This window comes from Protopterus annectens, chromosome 2.part1, assembly GCF_019279795.1.
Source record: "Protopterus annectens isolate FY-2018-M chromosome 2.part1, PAN1.0, whole genome shotgun sequence".
Lineage (NCBI taxonomy): Eukaryota > Metazoa > Chordata > Ceratodontiformes > Protopteridae > Protopterus > Protopterus annectens.
Genome location: NC_056729.1, coordinates 747,048,168 through 747,068,977, shown reverse-complemented (window position 1 = coordinate 747,068,977; position 20,810 = coordinate 747,048,168). Strand labels below are relative to the sequence as shown.

The following is a 20,810-nucleotide window of genomic DNA, read 5'->3' as shown; positions in this document are numbered from 1 at the left end:
GAAAGGTTAAACCCACAGTACACCACCTATATTAATATAAAAACTACTATGTCTCCATGCTAAGTGCAGAGCAGTAGTTGAGTCTTACTTTAAAGAAAGAGTTTGTCAGCTTGGCCTTGCTGGTTGATCACTTTATACTGAAAATTGACATTTGTTATTTTAGTAGTGTGACCGTGATGTAATTAATTAGTTGCTGTCCTGAAGAACTGAACTTTTTGAGTACCCAGAATGGCTTTATGGAATGTGAAGAACATTGCACAATACCTGGTGCAACATAATTTTGTGAGTGTACCCATAAAACAGAGTAAATGATGAAACTAAAAAATGCACTATAATCTTCATTTGATGTCAGAGATTATTTGCAATTTAACATCTACTTCTGTCTCAGCAGAATCCTTGTAAAATTGAGATCCAGCGCAATGAACACCTAATCTACAGTGGATATAAAAATTGTACACCCCCCCTTGTTAAATTGCCAGGTGTTTGTGGTATAAAAAATGAGACCACAATAAATAATTTCAAAACTTTTCCCACCTTTAATGTGACCAATAACCTGTACAATTCAATTAAAAAACAAATCTGTTAGGGGGGAAAAATATAAAAAAAAAAGTACAGTAAGCTGGTTGAATAAATGTGCACACTTTAATACCTTGTTGAAGCACCTTTTGATTTAATTACAGCATTCAGTCTTCTTGGGTAGGAGTCTATCAGCATGGCACATCTTGACTTGGCAATATTTGCCCACTCTTCCTTGCAAAAGTGCTCCAAATCTGTCAGATTGCGAGGGAATGTCTTGTGCACAGCCCTCTTCAGGACACCCAACAGATTTTCTATTGGATTTAGATCTGGGCTCTGGCTGGGCCATTCCAAAACTTTAATTTTCTTCTGGTGAAGCCATCCTTATGTGATATGGATGCATGCTTGGGGTCATTGTTGTGTTGAAAGGTGAAATTCCTCTTCATCTTCAGATGCCCGAAGGTTTTGGGCCAAAAGTGACTAGTATTTGGAACTGCTCATAATTTCAAAATTCCCTCCACTTGATTAAAGCCCCAGTTCCAGCTGAAGAAAAGCGACCCCAAAGCCATGGTACTGCCACCACCATGCTTCACTGTGGGGATGGTGTTCTTTTGGTGATGCAAATTGCTGTTTTTGCACCAAACGTACCTTTTGGAATTGTGTCCAAAACATTCAGCCTTGGTCTCAGTAGACCGTAACACATTTTTCCACATGCTTTTGGGAGACTTGATGTATTGTTTTGCAAATTTTAGCCTGGCCTAGATGTTTTTCTGTGTAAGAAAAGGCTTCCATCTTGCAACCCTACCCCCATAGTCCAGACATGTGGAGAATACGGGAGATTGTTGTCACATGTAGTACACAACCAGTACTTGCCAGAAATTCCTGCAGCTCCTTCAGTGTTGCTGTTGGTCTCTTGGCAGCCTCCCTGACCAGTTTTTGTCTTGTCATCAGTTTTGGAGGGATGTCCAGTTTTCTGCAATGTCACTGTTGTCCCATATTTTCTCCACTTTTTAATGACTCTCTTCACTGTGTTCCATGGTATATCCAATGCTATGGAATTTTTTTGTACCCTTCTCCTGACTGATACCTTTCAACAATGAGATCCCTTTGATGCTTTGTAAGCTCTCTGTGATTGCTGTAGCAGGAAACTTGAGTAAATGTCAGGAAAATACTACTAGGACAGCTGAACTTTATTTGGGGTTAATCAGTCTCTTTAACTGATGGCAGGTGTGTACCGAAGAAGATTGAATGCTGTAATTAAATCAAAAGGTGTTTCCACAAAGTATTAGTTTAAGGGCATGCACAATTATGCAACCAGCTTATTGTAAGTTTTTTATTTTTTATATTTTTTCCCCTAACAGGTTTGTTTTTCATTTGAATTGTGCAGGATATAGGTCACATCAAATGTGGGAAAAGTTTTGAAATGATTTATTGTGGTCTCATTTTTTTATATCACAAAAACTTGGCATTTTAACAGGGGCGTGTACACTTTTTATATCCACTGTATGTAGTGTGTGTAAAACCTGTGTGTTTCCTTTTGATGCTGATAATAATCTTGTATCACTCACCAGTCTTCCTTGTTTCTGAAACTGCTTGCCTTCATCTATGTTCTCTAATACCAGTAATCTTGTGCTCTTTCTCTTCAGCCACTTTTGCCCTTGCTACCACCTCAGAACTCCATCATAGCTGTCTAATGTGTTCATTTATCTGCCATATCAGATGGCTTGCTGAAGTAGGCATGTTGGCAGATTCAGTGGTGGAAGAACCCTGACCAACCTGAATGATGAGACTTTGTACTCTGCAGCTGTGCTAATTAACATCTTTAAAGAAATAGAGTGAAGAATTTCAAAGGAAGCAAGCTGTCCAGAATTTGATTTCAGTGTTTCATTTTGAAAATATTTGGAATCGAATTTCAAAATACTTGTAGCAGTGTTTAACATAAGGAAGTCAAATTGGTGGCTAGCAAGGTAGGAAAGAGATGCGAAGTATAAATATCTGATGTCTTAAAGGTGGTTGTCTTACTTCAGCAGTCGCAGGAGAACCAGTCAGATGTTTGGTTACATTGAGAAGAGAACCGAATGTAACAGGAAGGCTGTGGTACCACTGTGGAATTCTCTTACAAGTCTACAGTTGTGCAGTGTTCTGTGGAAACTACATTTCCAAAAGAGCAGAGGCAGGGTTGAAGAATTCAAGAAGAGGATAAGTGAGGTAGTGCAGTGTCCATCAGATATTCTTTAATCAGCAAAAGTACATTCTGGAAGGAGGAGTGAAGAAGGCATATTGTAACTTAAAACTATCATAGGAGCATAAATAAAGTTTGAATAAGATGTTTTAGAACAGCTATATGAACGTACTGTATAATGTAAGGGGAAGTGATCCAGGACAGTATGATGGGATTTTGCTTAATTTCAAGGAGAGAGATGGATCCCTTACCATTCAATGAGCTGACAACTTTAAAAAAGATTTAAGACAGTACAGGATGGACGATGGACACAGTAGTAGACTTGACAAGAAAAGAAGAGATGGTTGTGATGGGGTGGAGTCTTCGGTGATAAAGGAGTAGAAGAATGTGTTCTCCTTAAGTTTGTTTGAATGTTTCTTGTTATATTTTTATCTGCTGTCATATTTTGTTAATTGTTGAATATTCTATAAAATTTTGTTTTAATAAATTAACTGTGCCTCAAAGTTCTAGTTTCTTTCAGTCAAACAACTTGAATACACTATCTGAAGTAGTTAACTTCATTTGTCCGTCAACCTATGGGTTATCGGATCCATATCAGATCCGAGCCGGCAGCTTCCAACAGCTAAGATCTGAGCTCCAAGCTCCTCCCACTTACCCATAATTCCCTGCTATCCCTTCCTGACCTCAGATCTAGTTTGCTGCGGTTCTCTCAGCAGCTTGATCGAGATTCCAGGTGTAGTGATTGTTGGATTTTGTGAGAAAAAAATCTCCTTTTTTCTTAGTTTAAACAAATTTTTGTGTGTGCGAGTTAACGTTGTTCCCCTGTAGCATTAACGTTTTTCTTTTCTAGTGTTTAGTTATCCTTTTTAGTGTTATTCCCTCCCCCTCGTGTACGCGTTAGGGTGTGTGGTTTTGGGGCCTAGCGAGTGTGTTGTTTTCTTTTGTAGGTATGGCGGAGGCACCCAAAACATTCTTTTCAAAATGTATCAAGTGTGGCCATAAGCTGTCCCCAGTGGATGGCCACACTTGGTGCGTTTTATTCCTTGGGGTTGAACATTTGTCCACCGGCTGCACTATTTGCGCAGCGTTCAACCCCAGGGCCCTCAAGGACCGGAGGTCGAAGCTGATTCTGGCGGTACTTCTGCCCCCGGACCCGGCTTCATCCTCCGGTCCCTCCGTGGCACCTGCCGCGGCTGCGGCAGCGCCACCTGCTATTCCCCTTCTCCTGGCCGGGACTCAACCTCCCACCTTAGGCCAGGAGGAGAGGGAAGCCAGAAAGGAGAAACGCCGGGAAAAGCACCACAAGCGGCAGGCCGAAGCTTCTGCATCGGCCCTGCCAGCCAAACGGGTTTCTCCTCCTAGGGCCTCCGAGTCTTCCCCTTCCCGGCTGCGATCTCCCCGCTTTTCATCGGGGCCAGAGGAGGAGGAGACCTGGTCACCTTTGAGGTCATGGAGGCGGCACTCCCAGCCCGCCTCGGTGGCCTCATCAAGGTCTACCCGGAGTATGTCCGATGCAGACTTGGACCGGATGATGTGTAGGTTTCTCCAGGCCCAGCTGCAGATGGGAGTGCTCCTGCCTCCCCCCCCTCTGGGGGGAAGCTCGACCCCCTTTTTTGCCCTGATTGCTCCTTCTCCGACCCACTACCGGGGTTCAGAGCCTTCGGAGCCGGGTAGCATCGGAGCCGGGGGACTGTTGGCACAGATAGCATCGTGTACTTCGGCGCCGATGGCACCTTCGAGTCTGTCAGATCCATTTTCTTCTGATCTGAGCTCCCCGAGCAGAGAGCTGAGCTTCGGATCCGGGGGTGTCAGTATGGCTTTGGCTCCGTCTCTGTCGGAGCATACTGGACCTTTGTATCCGACCGCGTTGGAGCCGGCTCCGATCCGCACGTCGGATCCGAGGGAGGGTCTGCTCTCGGATCCTAGAGAGAGCAGCTCTCCTTCGGCGTTCAATGTCGTGGAGAGGGTTTTGTCGAGGGATTCCAGGCTCCTGACTTCAGCTACGTCTCCACCCTGCACTCCCTCTCAGACGGGTCCGCCTTCCATCACCCGGCCCCAGGGACAACCTGCTCAGACGTCCCAAATAGTTCCCTTGCTGGAAAAGGATGTAGTTGGCGAGGCGTCTTCGGACAGCCCCCCCGAGGAGGTCCCTCACAAACACAAGTGCAAGAGGAGGCACTTGGACTCCCCTGAGTCCTTGACAGAGGACACAGACTTAGGGGAAGGTTCCCCAAGGTCACCCCCTGAAGACGTCTCCTTCGGAGACATCATGGAGATGCTTCGGATCAGGGGGTGGTCTGCCCCAAAACCTTCTCTGACGAGTCTGTGTTTCTGGAGGCGTTTGAAGCAGGCCCATCTACCTCTTGGGTGTCCCCTCCCACTGATACCCTGGTAGACCTGATTACTACCAGGGCATGGAAGGAACCAGACACTGTGGAGCCCATTCCAAAGAGGCCGGACAAAATTCTCAGCCCCCCTTCGGACAGGTCATGTTGGAGCAAGGGAGCCCCGGTAGATGCCATGTTGGTGGCGGCTGCCACCAAAAGGGAACTGGCCCAGGAGAGTTCCTCGGTCCATCCTCCAGACAAGGAGTCTTGGGCGGTGGACCATCTGGGGAAGCGGATGTTCGCTTCAGCCACCTTTTATGTGAGGTCGCTGAATTATATGGCACACGTGATATGGCTCTAGCGGGATCTTATCAAAGAATACGCTGGGTCGCCCCCAGAGTCCATGTTGGCGGAGGACAAGAAAGTGTACTCTACCCGAATGGCCACTCTCAAATCTATCTCCAATACCTCTATGCAGCTACTATCCCATGCCGCAGAAGGAGCCGCTAGAGCTAGCAGAGCGGACGTCGTCCTATGGTGACAGGCGTGGCTCCGTCATTGTGATTTTGCAGAACCCTTTAAGGGTCGTTCGCAAATGCCCTGTTTGATGGTTCTGCTCTTTTTGGCAAGACTTTACATGACACACTGGTCCAGAGCGAAAAAGACGGGAAGACGTTGTTTGCCATCTGAGTCCGCTTCTCTGCTCCCCAGAGTTCCTTCTCCAGGAACCAAAAGGGACAGAAGACGATGTGGTTCCGGAAGTCTCAACAGTCCCGTTTCGCTCCGGACCCCTCGTCCTTCAGAGGCAGAGGAGGACAGGGTGGACGCCACCCTAGAGGCAGAGGGGGCCCGAAGAACTTTGGGTCCAGAGAACCTTTCTCTAATCGGCCCACGCAGCAACCCTGAGGGGTTACCCAACTGCTCCACTCTGGAGGCAGTCGGGGGGGCATTTCTAGAGGCACCTGGCAGCTTGAGAGTCCATTACAACAGATCGCTGGGTGCTTCAGATCATATCCAGAGGCTACAAGATCCCTTTTCTCAATCCCCCTCTCAGTCCCCGAAGCCTCCCCGATGTCCCACCCAATGAAAGGGAGGTGGCAGCTGAGGAAATACTCCGGCTGCTAGAAAAAAAGAGCAATCCAGCACGTCCCCCCAGACCAGTCCGGATCAGGCTTTTACTCCAGGTTCTTCTTTGTGCCAAAAAAGACGGGGGACCTAAGACCAATCCTCGACCTGTCCTTCCTGAACCTGTCAGTAGCCACAGAAAAGTTCCGTATGGTCACTCTTCAATCCATTCTCCCCCTTCTGCAGGAGAACGACTGGATGTGCTCCATAGACCTCAAGGATGCGTACTACCACATTTTGATGGACAGACTATCCAGGAGGTTTCTCCGCTTCCAGCTGGGAGCCAGCCATTACCAATTCAGGGTCCTTCCCTTTGGTCTCACCACAGCCCCCAGGGTGTTCACCAAAGTGTTAACTGTTGTAGCGGCCCGCTTGAGACTCCAGGGAATTCAGGTCTTTCCGTACCTGGACGACTGGCTCTTGACCACCCCCACCGGGCATCTACTTTGCACTGCCAGGGATTATTTTCTCCATCTAGCTCCCCGGCTGGGAATCACGATCAACATTGGAAAATCTTCCCTTCTTCCAATGCAAATCCTAGATTTCATCGGAGCCAGATTGAACACCAACCAGCTTGTAGCCTTCTTGACTCCGGACCGGCTGTGAACTCTGAAACTCCATGTATTGGCCCTTCTACAATCCCCAGCTCCCCCTGCGGAATTGGTCCTGAGGGCTCTAGGCTCGATGGCGGCAGCCATCAACTTATTACCCATGGTGCGCTTAAACATGCGAGTTCTTCAATGGACCTTACAAGTCCAGTGGTCCTTGCTGCTACATCCCCTGAGTTTCCCCATTCCTCTCAGCAGGGTGTGCAAGAAAGCCCTCTTATGGTGGCTCCAGTCCCCGGACCTCCAGAAGGGACGCCCCTTCTCTGTGTCCCCTCCTCTTGCCACGGTGACCACGGACGCCTCTCGCCTTGGGTGGGGGGGGGCATTGCTTGGGCAGGACCGCCCAAGGCACTTGGAACCATTCGGAGACTTCATTGCATATCAGTGTCCTAGAGGTGAGTGCGGTGCTTTTGGCGTTGCAAGCACTTCAAGGCCTTCTTCCCTTGGGGACAATTGCGATCCAGACAGACAACATGTCGGTCGTCTGGTATATCAACAAACAAGGGGAACCAGGTCCTATCCACTTTGTACGGAGGCCATGAGAGTGTGGGAATGGGCTATGTCCACCAACCGCTTTCTCATAGCGACGCACATTCCGGGATGGTCCAACATTTTGGCGGACAGACTGAGTCAATCCATCCTGTCCCCGTACGAGTGGTCTCTGAATCCGAAAGTAGCGAAGCAAATCTTCTCCAAATGGGGTCAACCTCATTGCGATCTTTTCGCCTCTCCTTCTAATGCAACGTGCATCGACTACTTTGCTCTAATTCCCCCACCCGGGGAATTCCCCAGAGATGCTCTGGTACATGTTTGGCCACCCGGTCTACTTTATGCTTACCCTCCTCTGCCCCTGATGCTAAAGTTTTTACAGAAAGCCAGACTGTTGGGGAGCAGAATAATCCTCATTGCCCCATTCTGGCCTCGTCAAGCTTGGTTCCCATATCTGATCTCTCACCCATCAGGGCTGTCAACCCTGAGTCTGGACAACCTCAAGCTCACAGCTTGGTTGATCCAGTTCCAGTGATGGCTAGGACTCCCGGTATCTCATCCCCTGTTAAGGCTATTCTAGTAGCCGCTCACAAGCCATCTACTAGAAGAATCTATAATAGTAAATGGAAGCGTTTCCCCATTTGGGCGGAGCATCGGAACTTAGATCCCTTTACAGCTCTGTTGCCAGCAGTACTAGATTTTCTGTCAGGGTTATTCGATCAAGGTGCTAGCTCTTCTACGGTCAAAGTCGAGTTGGCCGCAATCTCCCATTATCATGTTGGCAGTGATCTCGGCCCTTTGACTTCGTCCAAATTATGTAAGACCTTCCTAAAAGGCACTTTCCTACTAAGACCTCCGGTAAAAGATGCAGTCCCTCCTTGGGATTTAACTCTTGTACTTCAGTCTCTAACAACTCCGCCCTTTGAGCCTGCAACTTCAGTGGACCTGAAATACCTATCTTGGAAGACAGCTTTTCTTGTTGCCATAACTTCGGCCAGAAGGGTCTCGGAGCTTCAAGCCCTTTGCGCCAAGCCACCATATTTGATTTTCCACAAAGATAGAGTCTCACTCAGGACCAACCCTTCCTTTCTGCCCAAAATTGCATTGGAGTCTAATATCAACCAATCTATTAATTTACCAGTCTTCTTCCCAAATTATCAGAACAAAGGTGAATACAAGTTGCACTCTCTTGACTTACATAGGCAACTAAGATTCTATTTGCACAGGACAGCTGATCACAGGAAATCAGACCAGCCTTTTGTATCCTTTACTAAGTCCTCTTTGGGAAAACTTGTATCAAAAGTCACATTGTCCAGATGGATTTCCCAATGTATTCTTTTGGCATATGAGAGTTCGGCCGGCAGGCACCTCAAGGAGTTCATGCCCATTCTACACGATCGATTTCTACCTCTGCGGCTTTTCGATCTAGGGTGTCATTGGATGACATTTGTTCAGCAGCCACTTGGGCTTCATCTCATACTTTTATAAATCATTACAAGTTGGATATTGTTTCTAGAGGGAGAGCATCCTTTGGCTCTGCAGTGCTCCAGAACATCCTTACATGAAGACCTCCCAAGAATCCGGTAGCTGGGGACTCTGTCCCATAGGTTGATGGACAAATGAAGTTAACTACTTCAGATTTAGAAGTTATGTACTTACCATAACGTTCCATCTGAGTAGGTAAACTTCATTTGTCAGCAACCATCCCTCCCTCCGATCCCCTAACCTATATGGATGTTCAAAGGACTCCTGCTGTCATGGCAGATTGCTTCCAGGTTAGAGTAGGGAGGTGGTTCTTGGTATCGTATGGTTTATGGCTAAGCAAACTCGATCTGAGGTCAGGAAGGGATAGCAGGGGATTATGGTTAAGGGGGAGGAGCTTGGAGCTCGGATCTTAGCTGTTGGAAGCTGCCGGCTCGGATCCGATATGGATCCGATAACCCATAGGTTGCTGACAAATGAAGTTTACCTACTCAGATGGAACGTTATGGTAAGTACATAACTTCTAATTTGGCGTAAGTAATTGTGCATGCAAAATCAGATAGTGACTCGTTTTACTCAGAGGTTCATGTATTGAGCTTTATGTTCTTTCAGTTAACAGTCACGCTTGCTTTTTGTATCTTGCTTCTCTTTTTCAGAATATTGACAGTTAGACATTTTTTTTGTTACAGTTACGAAGAGGCAAAGAATAAACTTGCTCAAACCAAACTTTTGGCTCCGGCTTACTTTATACTGGGAGGCAACAAGTCAGAAGAAGGTTGTGTAATCACTCGATCCAGGGCTGCCAGTTTGGACATCTGGGAGTAAGTACATTAATCGTTTCTGAGATTCCATTGACCATTTATCTTAAAGTAGATATTTTGCCAGACAGAATAAACAATTTTATGTCCTTTTTTTTAAGAATCAGTCTCAAGCAAGGTCGATGGTATGTTCTAGAGACTAATTATGACCACTGGAAAGATCCCTTGTTCCTGGATGATCGTAGAACTCCTGCTATGAAGTGCATGAACCGGACAACGCAAGCAGTATGTGCCTGCTGTCATTTTAAGCCATTGTTAAATCTGATATTTTATTTGTTAACCTTAGGAATCTGCCTCAGCATGCCCTGTTAGCTTTCTCTGAGACACATTCCTCTACCAGTGCACATATGGTCTGCCTAACTTGATTTTTTCTTTGCAACAAACATTTCTTCTGATGTTTAACGTCTGCACTCCCATTTGCTTGCTCAGCTTAGAACTGACAAGTATTAATAATCACTCCATCCTTTTTAGCAAAATCATACTAATCCCATAAAAAACTGCTTTGTTTCTTGCTGGATGTAATTTATATTTTATTGACTGTGTATAGTCTGTAGTAGATAAACTTGGTGGTGCCACAGTACATGATTTTCAAATACCATTTTTCCAAGACTGCAGGTTTTGTACCCATTATTTCATCAAGGTGTCCTACTGAACTTAGTAATACACAAGTACACACCAGCTACCCTTTAGGCTGTTGGCTTTTTTTATGCAGGGGATGTTATCCTCCTACACTCCCAGGTTTAGAGGTGAATACTATTCTAGCTGCCATTGTGGGCCATATGAAGACTAGCCAATTTCTCTTTCAAAGGTGAGAATCAAACTCTGGACCTTTTGTCTGAGAGGTAAACATCTAAACCATTATACCAACCCCCAACTCATACTTTTATTATTCTACTTCCAAGCTCAGCATTTTTGTCTGAGCAGTTATAATGTGATTCTTGGTAAACACTTGATGCCTTCTACAATTTATATGTTTTCTCTGTAGTGGAAAAATGTATTGGCTCAGAAAGTTGTGTCTCATGGAGTTGTACTTTCATTAGGCCCTAACTCAAGCAAGTGTTGCACAGTTGTAGGGAGTATGAAATGATTTCTTCCTTGAGTTGCTATTAGACTTGTACCTGAATACATTGCATAAACAGATGGATGTCAGTAATTGGCTGGATTTTTAATAGTTTAGTTTACTGAATGTGCTTGTAGATATTAAGTGAGTTACAGTAGGCACCAAAACTTTGGGATATGTTTTTTGCTCTTCACTTTATTTATAGCTGTAGCCACATATATTTATCTGTTTTGTGCTGATCTCCTGAAAACAATTGTTTTACTGTACTCCTTGAATTCCCATTGTACTAGTCTGTATGTGGAGCTTTTCTTCCTGGATCTTTGTTGAAAACCGCTTAAACCCAGTGGGACATGCTTGCTTTACAACCATGAGTGAATAAATGGACTACACACATTAGTGATGCTGTTTTGCCATGAGTGCATCATTAACACATGAAGCAGTAGGAGCTTTCAAAGTAAGAGATGCAAGGGTTTGTATTGAAATTCCTGTATGTATTGTGAATTTATCTTTACAGGCTACAAGCTACAGTATTGTCTGCATAAAAGAGTTTATTGGGTGTGTTTTACAACAGATTTGTTTTGTTTCCCCTTACTACTGTTAACCTCTGACCCTCGTTTACCATCATGGTTATTTTTCTCATTCTTTCTCCAAAGCGTATCCCTCTTATGACAATGCTGAGTATAATTATGATGGTGGAAAAATTGGGAAGAAGCGTTATGAAGATGAGAGTTTTTTTTTTTTTTTTTTTTTTTTTTTGGGCTATGTGTGGAGCTATTCCTCACATTTTAAACTTGAAGTGACACTAGCTGGGAGTTTAAGTGCTCTGTGCTGTACTTCTGCTTTCCCTGCCATGCCCAAAGAAATGTAGCATACCATCATTTAGTGCCTGTAGACAATGTTCATATTGTCTGTTAGGAGTGTGTACGCATCCGACACCTACCCCAAAAAGGAAAAAGTTATTTCCTACTTGATTTCTATGCTGTGGTCATTTTTTGCAGCCGTATCTACAGTGTGGCCACTGGCTGCTCATTCTGTGCATCTGATTGACCAGCTTGCCATCCGAGAACAAGTTGGAAGTGAGCATTGTGTTTTTGAGATCCTTGTCTGGACACAAGCACCAAGTTATTGATAGAATGTATTCATAAACCAGATAAATTGTCACTGTAGTCTGTGGATAACTAAGGATTATATGACATGATCTTTTTGGTCAGAGAATTTCTTACCTTTGTATGAAGCAAGATGTTTTCCATTTTGTTTCTGTGATATAATTTTGTCTTGCAATAGTCAGGCAGAGTCAGAATGTTAAGCAATCATTATTATAGGTTCATAAGTGGTTATTGGGATATTGACCCAAAGGTCTTTATAAGCTTAGTCATGTGTGCCCAGTATAGTACTAGAGAAACCCGAAATAAAGGATCTTTTCTAAACTTGAGATCGTAGTTAGCAACGACTGCCCATATCTAGGAGGGTCATAGGTACCCTGGCAGGAATTTACGGTTTCCCATCCAGTCATCCAGGCAGTGCTTAAACAGGGTCATAGAGGAGATTTGTTTGATATGAACTGGTAGCCGAATCCAGAGGAGTGGCAACCTCTGAGCCACATGTCTGTCTCTTCAGCAGGTCCTACTTGTGTAGCAGGCCAAGTTAAGGTCCCTGGAGTGGGTGACCCTTATGACTTGCGGATATGCAGCATTTCCATTAGGTTTGGCTCCAAGATTGCTCTGTAGGCCAGGCACAAGCTTTTTCTAAGTAGTCTGCTTGGTACTGAGTGCAGCGACAGTGACTTTATTCTGTCAGTGGTTGACATGTGCTGGTGAGGTCTCTCAAGTTGCTGCAGGTGCCTGATAAGGTACATACCAATGGGAGCATTTTACTCAATTTCTGGCCTGATGAGGGTCGAGTACAGGGGTGTTATAACCTCTCTTGCTCTTGAGTGAATGCCTTTGCTAATGAAGTGTGTGACATAGAATGCCTTCCTTACCACAGTAGACACATGGTGGTCAATGTTTAGACTACAGTCAACTTTAGTTCCAATGTTGGTCACTACTGAGTTGTTACTTGGGGGGGTACTATTATTTATATAATAGCCTGCAGAGATATTGTTTTTACTGAAGGGGGATGATGCATTTTTTTTTTTAATTCAGTGAGTCTTTGGCACCAATCACTGGTGTGTGTAAGTCCCTCTTGAAGTATATTGACATTGTTTGGGGAGTCAGTAATTGCACCTAATTTGCAGTCATCTGCAAATTTAGCCACAGCCCCTCTGTGTTGGACTTAACTTTTGAGAAGAATATTCCAAACATTAAGGGGCTCAGTACTGACCCCTGTGGATCCCCACTAGTGACAGGTCTGCTGGTTGAGGTAAAGTCCCCAACTTTGACTCAGTGTGATCTGTCAGTGAGCCAGTTAGCAACCCACCTAATGACATTAGGGTTGATATTCAACTGGGAGAGTTTATCAATGATGCCCAAATGTGGGATTGTGTCGAAAGCTTTGGCTAAGTCAAGGTAGACTGTATGCACAGATTTGCCTTTGTCTATGGCTCTGGTGACATTTTCAAAGAAGTCCACCACATGTAACACGCATGACCTGCCTTTGACAAAACCAAACTGTGTTGGATCAAGGGTTTGGCGATCTATATCATTGTTTATAAGGTCCATGACGATTTGTTCTATGACCTTAAGGCTGGTTAAACTTATGAGTCTGTTCTTAGGTTCATAGGTTGATTCTAGGCTATCGGCCCTAGGGCCTATACAAGCCTAGCCATAACAATTCCCTGGCTATTTCTTCCCTGGACCCCTGTCTAGCAGGGCAACTGATGTGATCCCCAGGGTGATTCTCCTATCTCCCATCCAATCGTCAAGGTTCCTTTTGAAGAGGGCCAAAGAGGAGCTCTGCTTGACATGTATGGGCAGTCTGTTCCAGAGTCTGGGAAGTCTCTCGATCAGAAACCTGTCCCTCCAGCATGTTTTGTTCATTGTGATGACAAGGTTTAGATCCCTGGAGCATGTGGCTCTGAGGGATTGGGATTTCTTTAAGTGTAGCGTGTCCAACAGCTCTGGGTTTGACGTGGCCTTTTATGTTAAGCAGAGATCGCCTCTGAGTAGATGATATGCCACAGAGTATAGCTGGAGTTTTTTTAGACGGTCAGCATAGGGCATCTACTTTAGGCCTGTGATTCTTTTAGTTAGGTATTTCTGTGGCCTTTCCAGTTGTTGCAGATGTCTTGAGAGGTACATACCAAACAGGGTGTTGTATTCTATAATGGGTCAATTGAGGGATGAGTACAGTGGGACAATGACCTCTTTTTTTTTCTGGATGAAAAGCCCTTGGTGATGAGGTGTGGCACATAGAATGATTTCCTAACTGTTGTGGCGATGTGGTTATTGAAGGTGAGACCACTATCCACCTGTGTCCCTAAGTCTCTTATCACACGTTCGGTGATTAGTGTACTGCCACCTATGTGGTAATTCGCAGGTACATGTTTTTTCCCCAAAGGGGATAACTATACATTTCTTGGCATTGAGCTTGAGCCCATTGCTCTGGCACCAAGCATTTGTTTCTGTAAGGCCCTTTTGTAGAATATCCACATTATTTGGGGATTCAGTAATGGTTCCCAGTTTGCAGTCATCTAAGAACTTTGTTAGCCAGAGTCCCTTAGTGTTGGCCTGTACTTCAGAGAAGTAGATGCCAAACAAGAGCGGTTCCAGGACTGAACCATGAGGTACTCCACTTGTCTGGAGCTGGATTTGGAGTCGGCTACTTTTACAGTTTGGGTTCTGTCAGTAAGCCATTTGGCAACCCATCAAGTGATGTAGGGATTAATGTCCAGCTTAGTAAGTTTATCTATTATTCCAGAGTGTGGAATGGTATCGAAGGCCTTGGCCTTACCCTTGTCCATAGCTCTGGAGACTTATTCGAAGAAGTCATTCAGGTTCAGGAGACAAGATCGGCCCTTCACGAACCCAAACTGGGTGGGGTCCAGTGTTTGAAGGTTGCCATTGTCTTTGTTTATAAGTTCCATGATAATACTTTCCATGGCCTTGCAGATCAGGCTCGTCAGACTGATGGGGCGGTAGTTCCCAGGATCCAAGGTGGATCCCCCCTTGTGGAGTGGGATAACTGTAGCTGTGCGCCATTCTGGGCAAGAAGCCTGAGGTGAGGCTATGATTAAACATGGCACTTAGGTGAGGTGCCAGTTCATTTTGTAGTTCATGTAGTACACAGCCTGGGATGTCATCTGGTTGCTGTATCCCCTTTATGAAGGGGGATGATGGTTGCTGTTTTCATTCAGCAGGGACAAAACCAGTTCTCAGGCTGTGGTTGAATAGAGTACCTAATGGAGTTGCTAACTCATGGTTTAGACCATTTAAAATGCAACCTGGGATGCCATCCAGTCCCATAGAGGCTGATCTTATGGCCTTGGAGAGAGCATTAATGACTTGTTCTTTGGAGATGCAAAGAGGATGAGATGTAGTGGGAATGCTTTGTGGAATGCTTGGGGGGGGTGAAAGTTTTGCCAAACTTATCAGCTAATAGGTTAGCTGTTTTCACAGCGTCGGTGTGGGTGATGCCATCCACAGCTAGTTCAGCACACATCTGGGTCCTACCCTTTAGGTTACCGATATAGCTGAAGAATGCCTTATGGTTATCCTTAGCTATGGTTGCTAAATTTTTTTTTTAAGTTGCCCTTAGAGGATTTTATAGAACCTTTGTGTGATCATGTTGGTACTTGTACATGTTTCCCAGTCAATGGAGGGATAGTTCAATTCGTCCATGACTAGAGTCTGTGGTTGTAATTTGATTGACTCAAGTAGGTCCAAATAAACAGTGTGGATATCTTGATTCACTGAAGGGGGCCTATAGCTAACAATGACTTGAAGGGGGGTGTCTTACCCACAGATAGTTGAACTTGGAACAACTCCATGGAGTTTTCCTGTCTAACCAGTCTAGAGGTGTATTTAATTGTGATGAAGATAGTACCCCTCCTTAGTTGGTTCTCACACATTCATTTTGTGGTCTAAAAGTGTGGAAAGCATTGTAGCCCTGCAGGGCCGAGGTACTTTGTGCAACCTTAAACCAAGTTTCTGTGACTGCACAGATCTCAGCATCCTCCAGGGAGAGGAGTGCTTCTAGAGAGTGCTTTTTCTGATTTAAACTCTTAGCGTTTAGCAGCATAACTTTTAATTTATTTGTGAGTGATATTTTCATATCGGAACTTTTGTTCTTGAGACCTTGCCTAAAAAGGCACTATGGGGGAAAGTCTAGAGGTGGCAGGTGAAGACTGTCTCTGGCAAAGCAGCATGATCTATCAACCATGTCATCCCAGGCTTACAGGAACTGGATCCTCTTAGAATGACACCAGAAACTATGCCAGTTGTTGAAGTCAGTTATTTTTTGTTTATATTGTGGTATCATCCTAGGTGAGAGTAGAATGCTGCTCAAGGCTAGGGACGTACCTGCCTGCGAGACATATTCATAGAGCTCAGTCATGTGTCTCTTCATGTAGTCCAGTGAGGTACATCTCAAGTCATTCATAGCAACATGAACTATGATTGAGTCATAATGGTACTTGTTGTTGAGAGACTTGAGTGCATGTGTGATCTGTCTGATCCTGGCACCCGATAGACAGCTGACTGTAACCACGATGTTCATCGTGTTACCCTGCTGCAGTCATCACACTTGGGTTATCCTGACGTCAGGCGGTCCCGCAGTCGGCCGGAATTCCAAAGTCTTGGTCCAGCGTCGGTTGCTGTCGCCTCTTCCCTGACGTCAGAGCGCCAGGGGTATATATAATGCAACCAACGCCATTTTCTTCAGTCTTTCTTGCCGCGCGGTGCCCAAAGCAGAAGCAGTTCGCAAGTGCCGGTCGGCCGACTCCTGAGATTTTCAAATTCGAATTTCAGACCGAAGTCTTCTATAAAGCTAAGTACCCGTTAGAAACTTTTCTTGCCTCAGACCGATGCCAGAAAAAGTTAACAATTGTATTTCTTATGGGAAGCAAATACCTCATAAGGATTCTCATTCTTATTGCATACCTTGCCTAGGCCCAGACCACGACGTCACTTCTTGTCGGTTTTGTGCTAGGTTTAATAAGCGTACTATTAAAAGATGCTTTGATTTCGCACGACACTACTTCGGTAGGAAATTTAACTACACCATGCCGTCGGAGCAACCGACTACCGGCGTGCACAAAAAATGCAGGGATAAGGACAGGCAGCCCAGGCCTAAGCCAGATCCCGAGGCCTCGGCTGATCCGGTCTCCGGTTCTCCGGTCCTCAGTGAGGCTCCGACGCAGCCCCTGACTACCACAGATCTGGAACCCAAGACCACTACGGAAATTTTGACGGAATGTACCAGGCCGACGCAGCCTTTTACTTCAGGCCCTTCCGACGACTTTGCTTCAAAAGACGTCTGTGCTACAGAAACGCCATCGGTTTCTGAAGGCGTTTTCAGACCGACTATTCTCACCATTAAAATGTTTTCTAAGTCGAAGACTTCTTCTAAATCTAAAAGGACTGCTCTTCAGTCTCCTGTTCAAGGCCGTATGCCTAAGAAACAGATGCTCAAAATGGCTGAAGATTTGATTTCTTTAATCAGGGGTTCACAGCCCCCTCCTGACAAAAGGCCTAGACAAGAGGAAGATTTTGCTTCCTCTGAGCAAATGTCCATTTCTTCAGACTCCTCTGAGGACCAAGTCTATTCCTTCTCTCCTTATGAAGATTCTGATGCTGAGGACTCTATTCCCTCAGCTTCTCCTCCTGAAGACTACTCCTTTGGGGAAACTTTACACACTATGAGGGAACATTTTCACTGGGAAGGTCAAGACTACTCTGATTCAAAGAAAAAGCTCAGAGAGTTTCTTTTACTCCTCCAACACAGACCACTTGCCATCCCACCAGTTTTGGACATTGTGGATGATGTCTATTTAGAATCCAGTTTCAACCCAGACTCTCTACCTCCTGCTCCGGCTAAGCCTGACAGATACTATAGAGTGCCTGATTCCCACAAATCTCTTTACAAAAGCCCAGTAGCTGACCCTGAGACCATCTCCCAGGGTCCCAAGGGGGCTAAGCCTTCTATGGCTAAAAACCCAGTACCTTCTGAGGGGGATTCCAGAACACTAGACAGGTGGGGGAAAAAGGTTTACACCTCAGCCACACTAGCTATGAGGGCACTGAATTGTCAATTTCATATGCTTAAGTATCATCAATTTCTAATCTCTCAGTTAAAGCAAAGAATAACCACTCTCCCTCAACAATCTGAATTGAAAGAAGTACAGGATCTGTTGCACGCTACTGAGCAGGTGGGCAAACATACCTTACAACGTGGGTTTGATTCTTTGGAGGCCTCCTGCAGAGCAGCTGTCACTGGGTCTGTTATACGTAGGCATGCTTGGTTAAAGGAACAAACTCTGCCTGATCATGTTAAAGCAAAACTACTAGATGCTCCCTTACAGCAGGATGTTCTTTTTGGAGTTAAAAGCAGAAGAAGTTTTAAAGAAAATGGAAGATAAGGCAAAATCTATGCAGACAGTCAAAGATTTTCTACAAGTACAACCCCCCTCGCTTCAGCAGAAACTGGCCAACAAAAAATTGGTCCTTTCCAGCCACTGACAGACCGCAGAGGGGTAAATACAGACACCCAAGGGGCAGAGGACAACCATAAGCCCAGTATAAACCTCGCCAATGGGGCACTACAACACAGAAGGGAGGAGAAGACAGGTCTCAATCCACCAGAAGGCAAACTCAATGATTTGCACCTCATCTGGCCAAGCAATACTCTCTTGGCAGCCCCCTTGGGGGGAAAACTCGCACTTTTTGCAGACAACTGGCACATAGTCACAAAGGACAAATGGGTCCTAGACATAATTTTACGAGGATACAGATTCCACTTTCACACCTTGCCAATGAAAAGAGGAACGCTAAACCTGACACAAAATCAATGGGCAGAGGCACAAAACCAAATTACAGCTCTCATGGACATGAGAGCCATTCAACTGGTACCTACTAGAGAGCAAGGCCAAGGATTTTACTCAAGACTCTTTCTAGTGTCCAGAAAGGACAATGCCTGGAGACCAATTCTGGACATTTCTATTCTAAACACTTACTTACAAGTACCCAAATTCAAGATGCTAGCAGCTACTTCCCACGTTGGGCAAGGAAGCATGGCTAGTAACGGACCTCAAGGAGGCATACCTGCATGTCCCTATCAGACAAAGTTGCAGAAGATACCTCCGTTTCATTGCAGGTTCAACCCATTACCAATTCTCTGCACTGCCCTTTGGCTTATCTACTGCGCCCAGAGTTTTCACAAAATGCCTGGCACCAGTAATTGCATACTGCAGACAAAGAGGAATTCAAATATATCCATACCTGGACGACTGCCTCATCCAAGCAGAAAGCAAAGACATTCTCTTACATCATCTGGCCTTTGTAAAGCATCTACTAAACTGCCTGGGGTACACAGTAAACAAAAAGAAGTCAAAACTAGTACCCTCACAAAAAATGACATTCCTGGGTGCCAGCATGAATACAACGGCCCAGAAGGCTTATCTTACGCCAGACAAGCAACTACAAATCAGTATTTCAAGACAATGGCAACAAAGACCCAATTAACTGCAAGAAAAATTCTGCAGGCTTTGGGCTTCATGGCATCTTGCATACTAATAATACCATTTGCAAAGCTGCATATGAGGAAATTACAGTGGTACCTAAAAAGCGTATGGTCTCAACACAGCCACAGCTTGAACACAATGATATCTCTCATTCCCTGCCTACAACAGGAATTTCTATGGTTGTCACAGGCATGTCACCTCAACAAGGGTCAGCCTTTCACCTAGCCCCCCAGTCAGGCAGACTATCACAACAGATGTTTCAGACTATGCCTGGGGGGCACACATGGCAGGACAATGCATTCAAGGCCTATGGACTGCAGATCAAAGAAATCTGCACATAAATCAAAAAGAGATGCTAGCTGTACAGAAAGCTCTGACAGCCTTCAAGGATCTATTACATCCAGGACAACTTGCAATAAAGACGGACAACACCACAGTAATGTGGTACATAAACAAACAAGGAGGTACACATTCCTACCTTCTATGCAGGCAAGCAATGATCTTATGGAACACAGCTCTGGCCTACCAAGTCCAGTTACAAGCTCAATTCCTGCCAGGACAGAAGAACACATTGGCAGACGACCTCAGCAGAAACATCAAAGATCCCCACGAGTGGAAACTAGATCCACAAATATTTTTAATGATAACTCAAAAATTGGGCCTTCTAAACATAGACCTGTTTGCCAGTCCTCAAAACTACCAACTGACAAAATTTTGTACAAGGACATTCCACCATCAAGCTTGGAAAGTGGACTCTCTCTCTTTCAGTTGGAAAAACCTGACAGCATATGCCTTCCCTCCATTACCTCTCCTCACAAAGGTTCTTTTGAAGGTCAAAAAGGAGAGACCACGACTAATTCTCATAGCCCCAGACTGGCCACGCCAGCACTGGTACCTGCTATTGAAAACTATGGCCCACAGCCCACCCATGGATATTGCCTCAAATACCCCATTTGCTCACACAACAAAACAAACAGATTCTTCACAGCCAGCTCAAAACTTTAAATCTGGCTGCATGGCAAATCAACTAAACATCCAACCAGCTCCTCTTTCACAAGCAGTTCTGGATGTTATTCTGGAAGCCAGGAGGCCAAGCACCAGGAAGGCTTATTCGGACAAATGGAAAAGGTTTTGTGCCTGGAACCAAGCTAAAGGCCAAGACACAATTCAGCCTCACATGCCTCACATTCTACAGTATTTAGCTGAGATGTTGCACAAAGGACTTTCCTTTTCCTCAATTAAAATCCATGCTTCAGCTATTTCAGCTCACTATAACACGGATCCACCTTTATTTTCACATCCTCTTCTAAGGCAGTTCCTCAGAGGGGCAAAACACATTAGACCACCCAGGAGAGCTCCTACACCAACATGTGACCTCAACTTTGTTCTGGAAAAACTAACGCCACCTCCCTTTGAACCAGCTTTCTCTGCAGATCTTCAGTTCCTATCATGGAAGACTGCCCTGCTCCTAGCAATAACTTCAGCTAGGAGAGTCTTAGAGCTACAGGTACTAATGGCAGTGGAACCTTTCCTCATTTTTCATCAAGACATAGTTTCTCTACGAACTAATCCTTCCTTTATGCCTA

The 20,810-nt window shown here is 45.1% G+C and overlaps 1 protein-coding gene across 3 annotated transcripts in view; it reads left to right on the top strand.

Moving 5' to 3' along the window:
- ASAH1 (N-acylsphingosine amidohydrolase 1) overlaps nt 1-20,810 on the top strand; it is a 977,824-nt gene that overhangs the window by 861,770 nt on the left and 95,244 nt on the right. For all 3 annotated transcript variants that reach the window (XM_044062468.1, XM_044062470.1, XM_044062469.1), the window contains 2 exons: nt 9,419-9,550; nt 9,649-9,772. In XM_044062468.1, the coding sequence (XP_043918403.1) occupies nt 9,419-9,550; nt 9,649-9,772 (256 nt within the window). The remainder of the gene's footprint in view (nt 1-9,418; nt 9,551-9,648; nt 9,773-20,810) is intronic.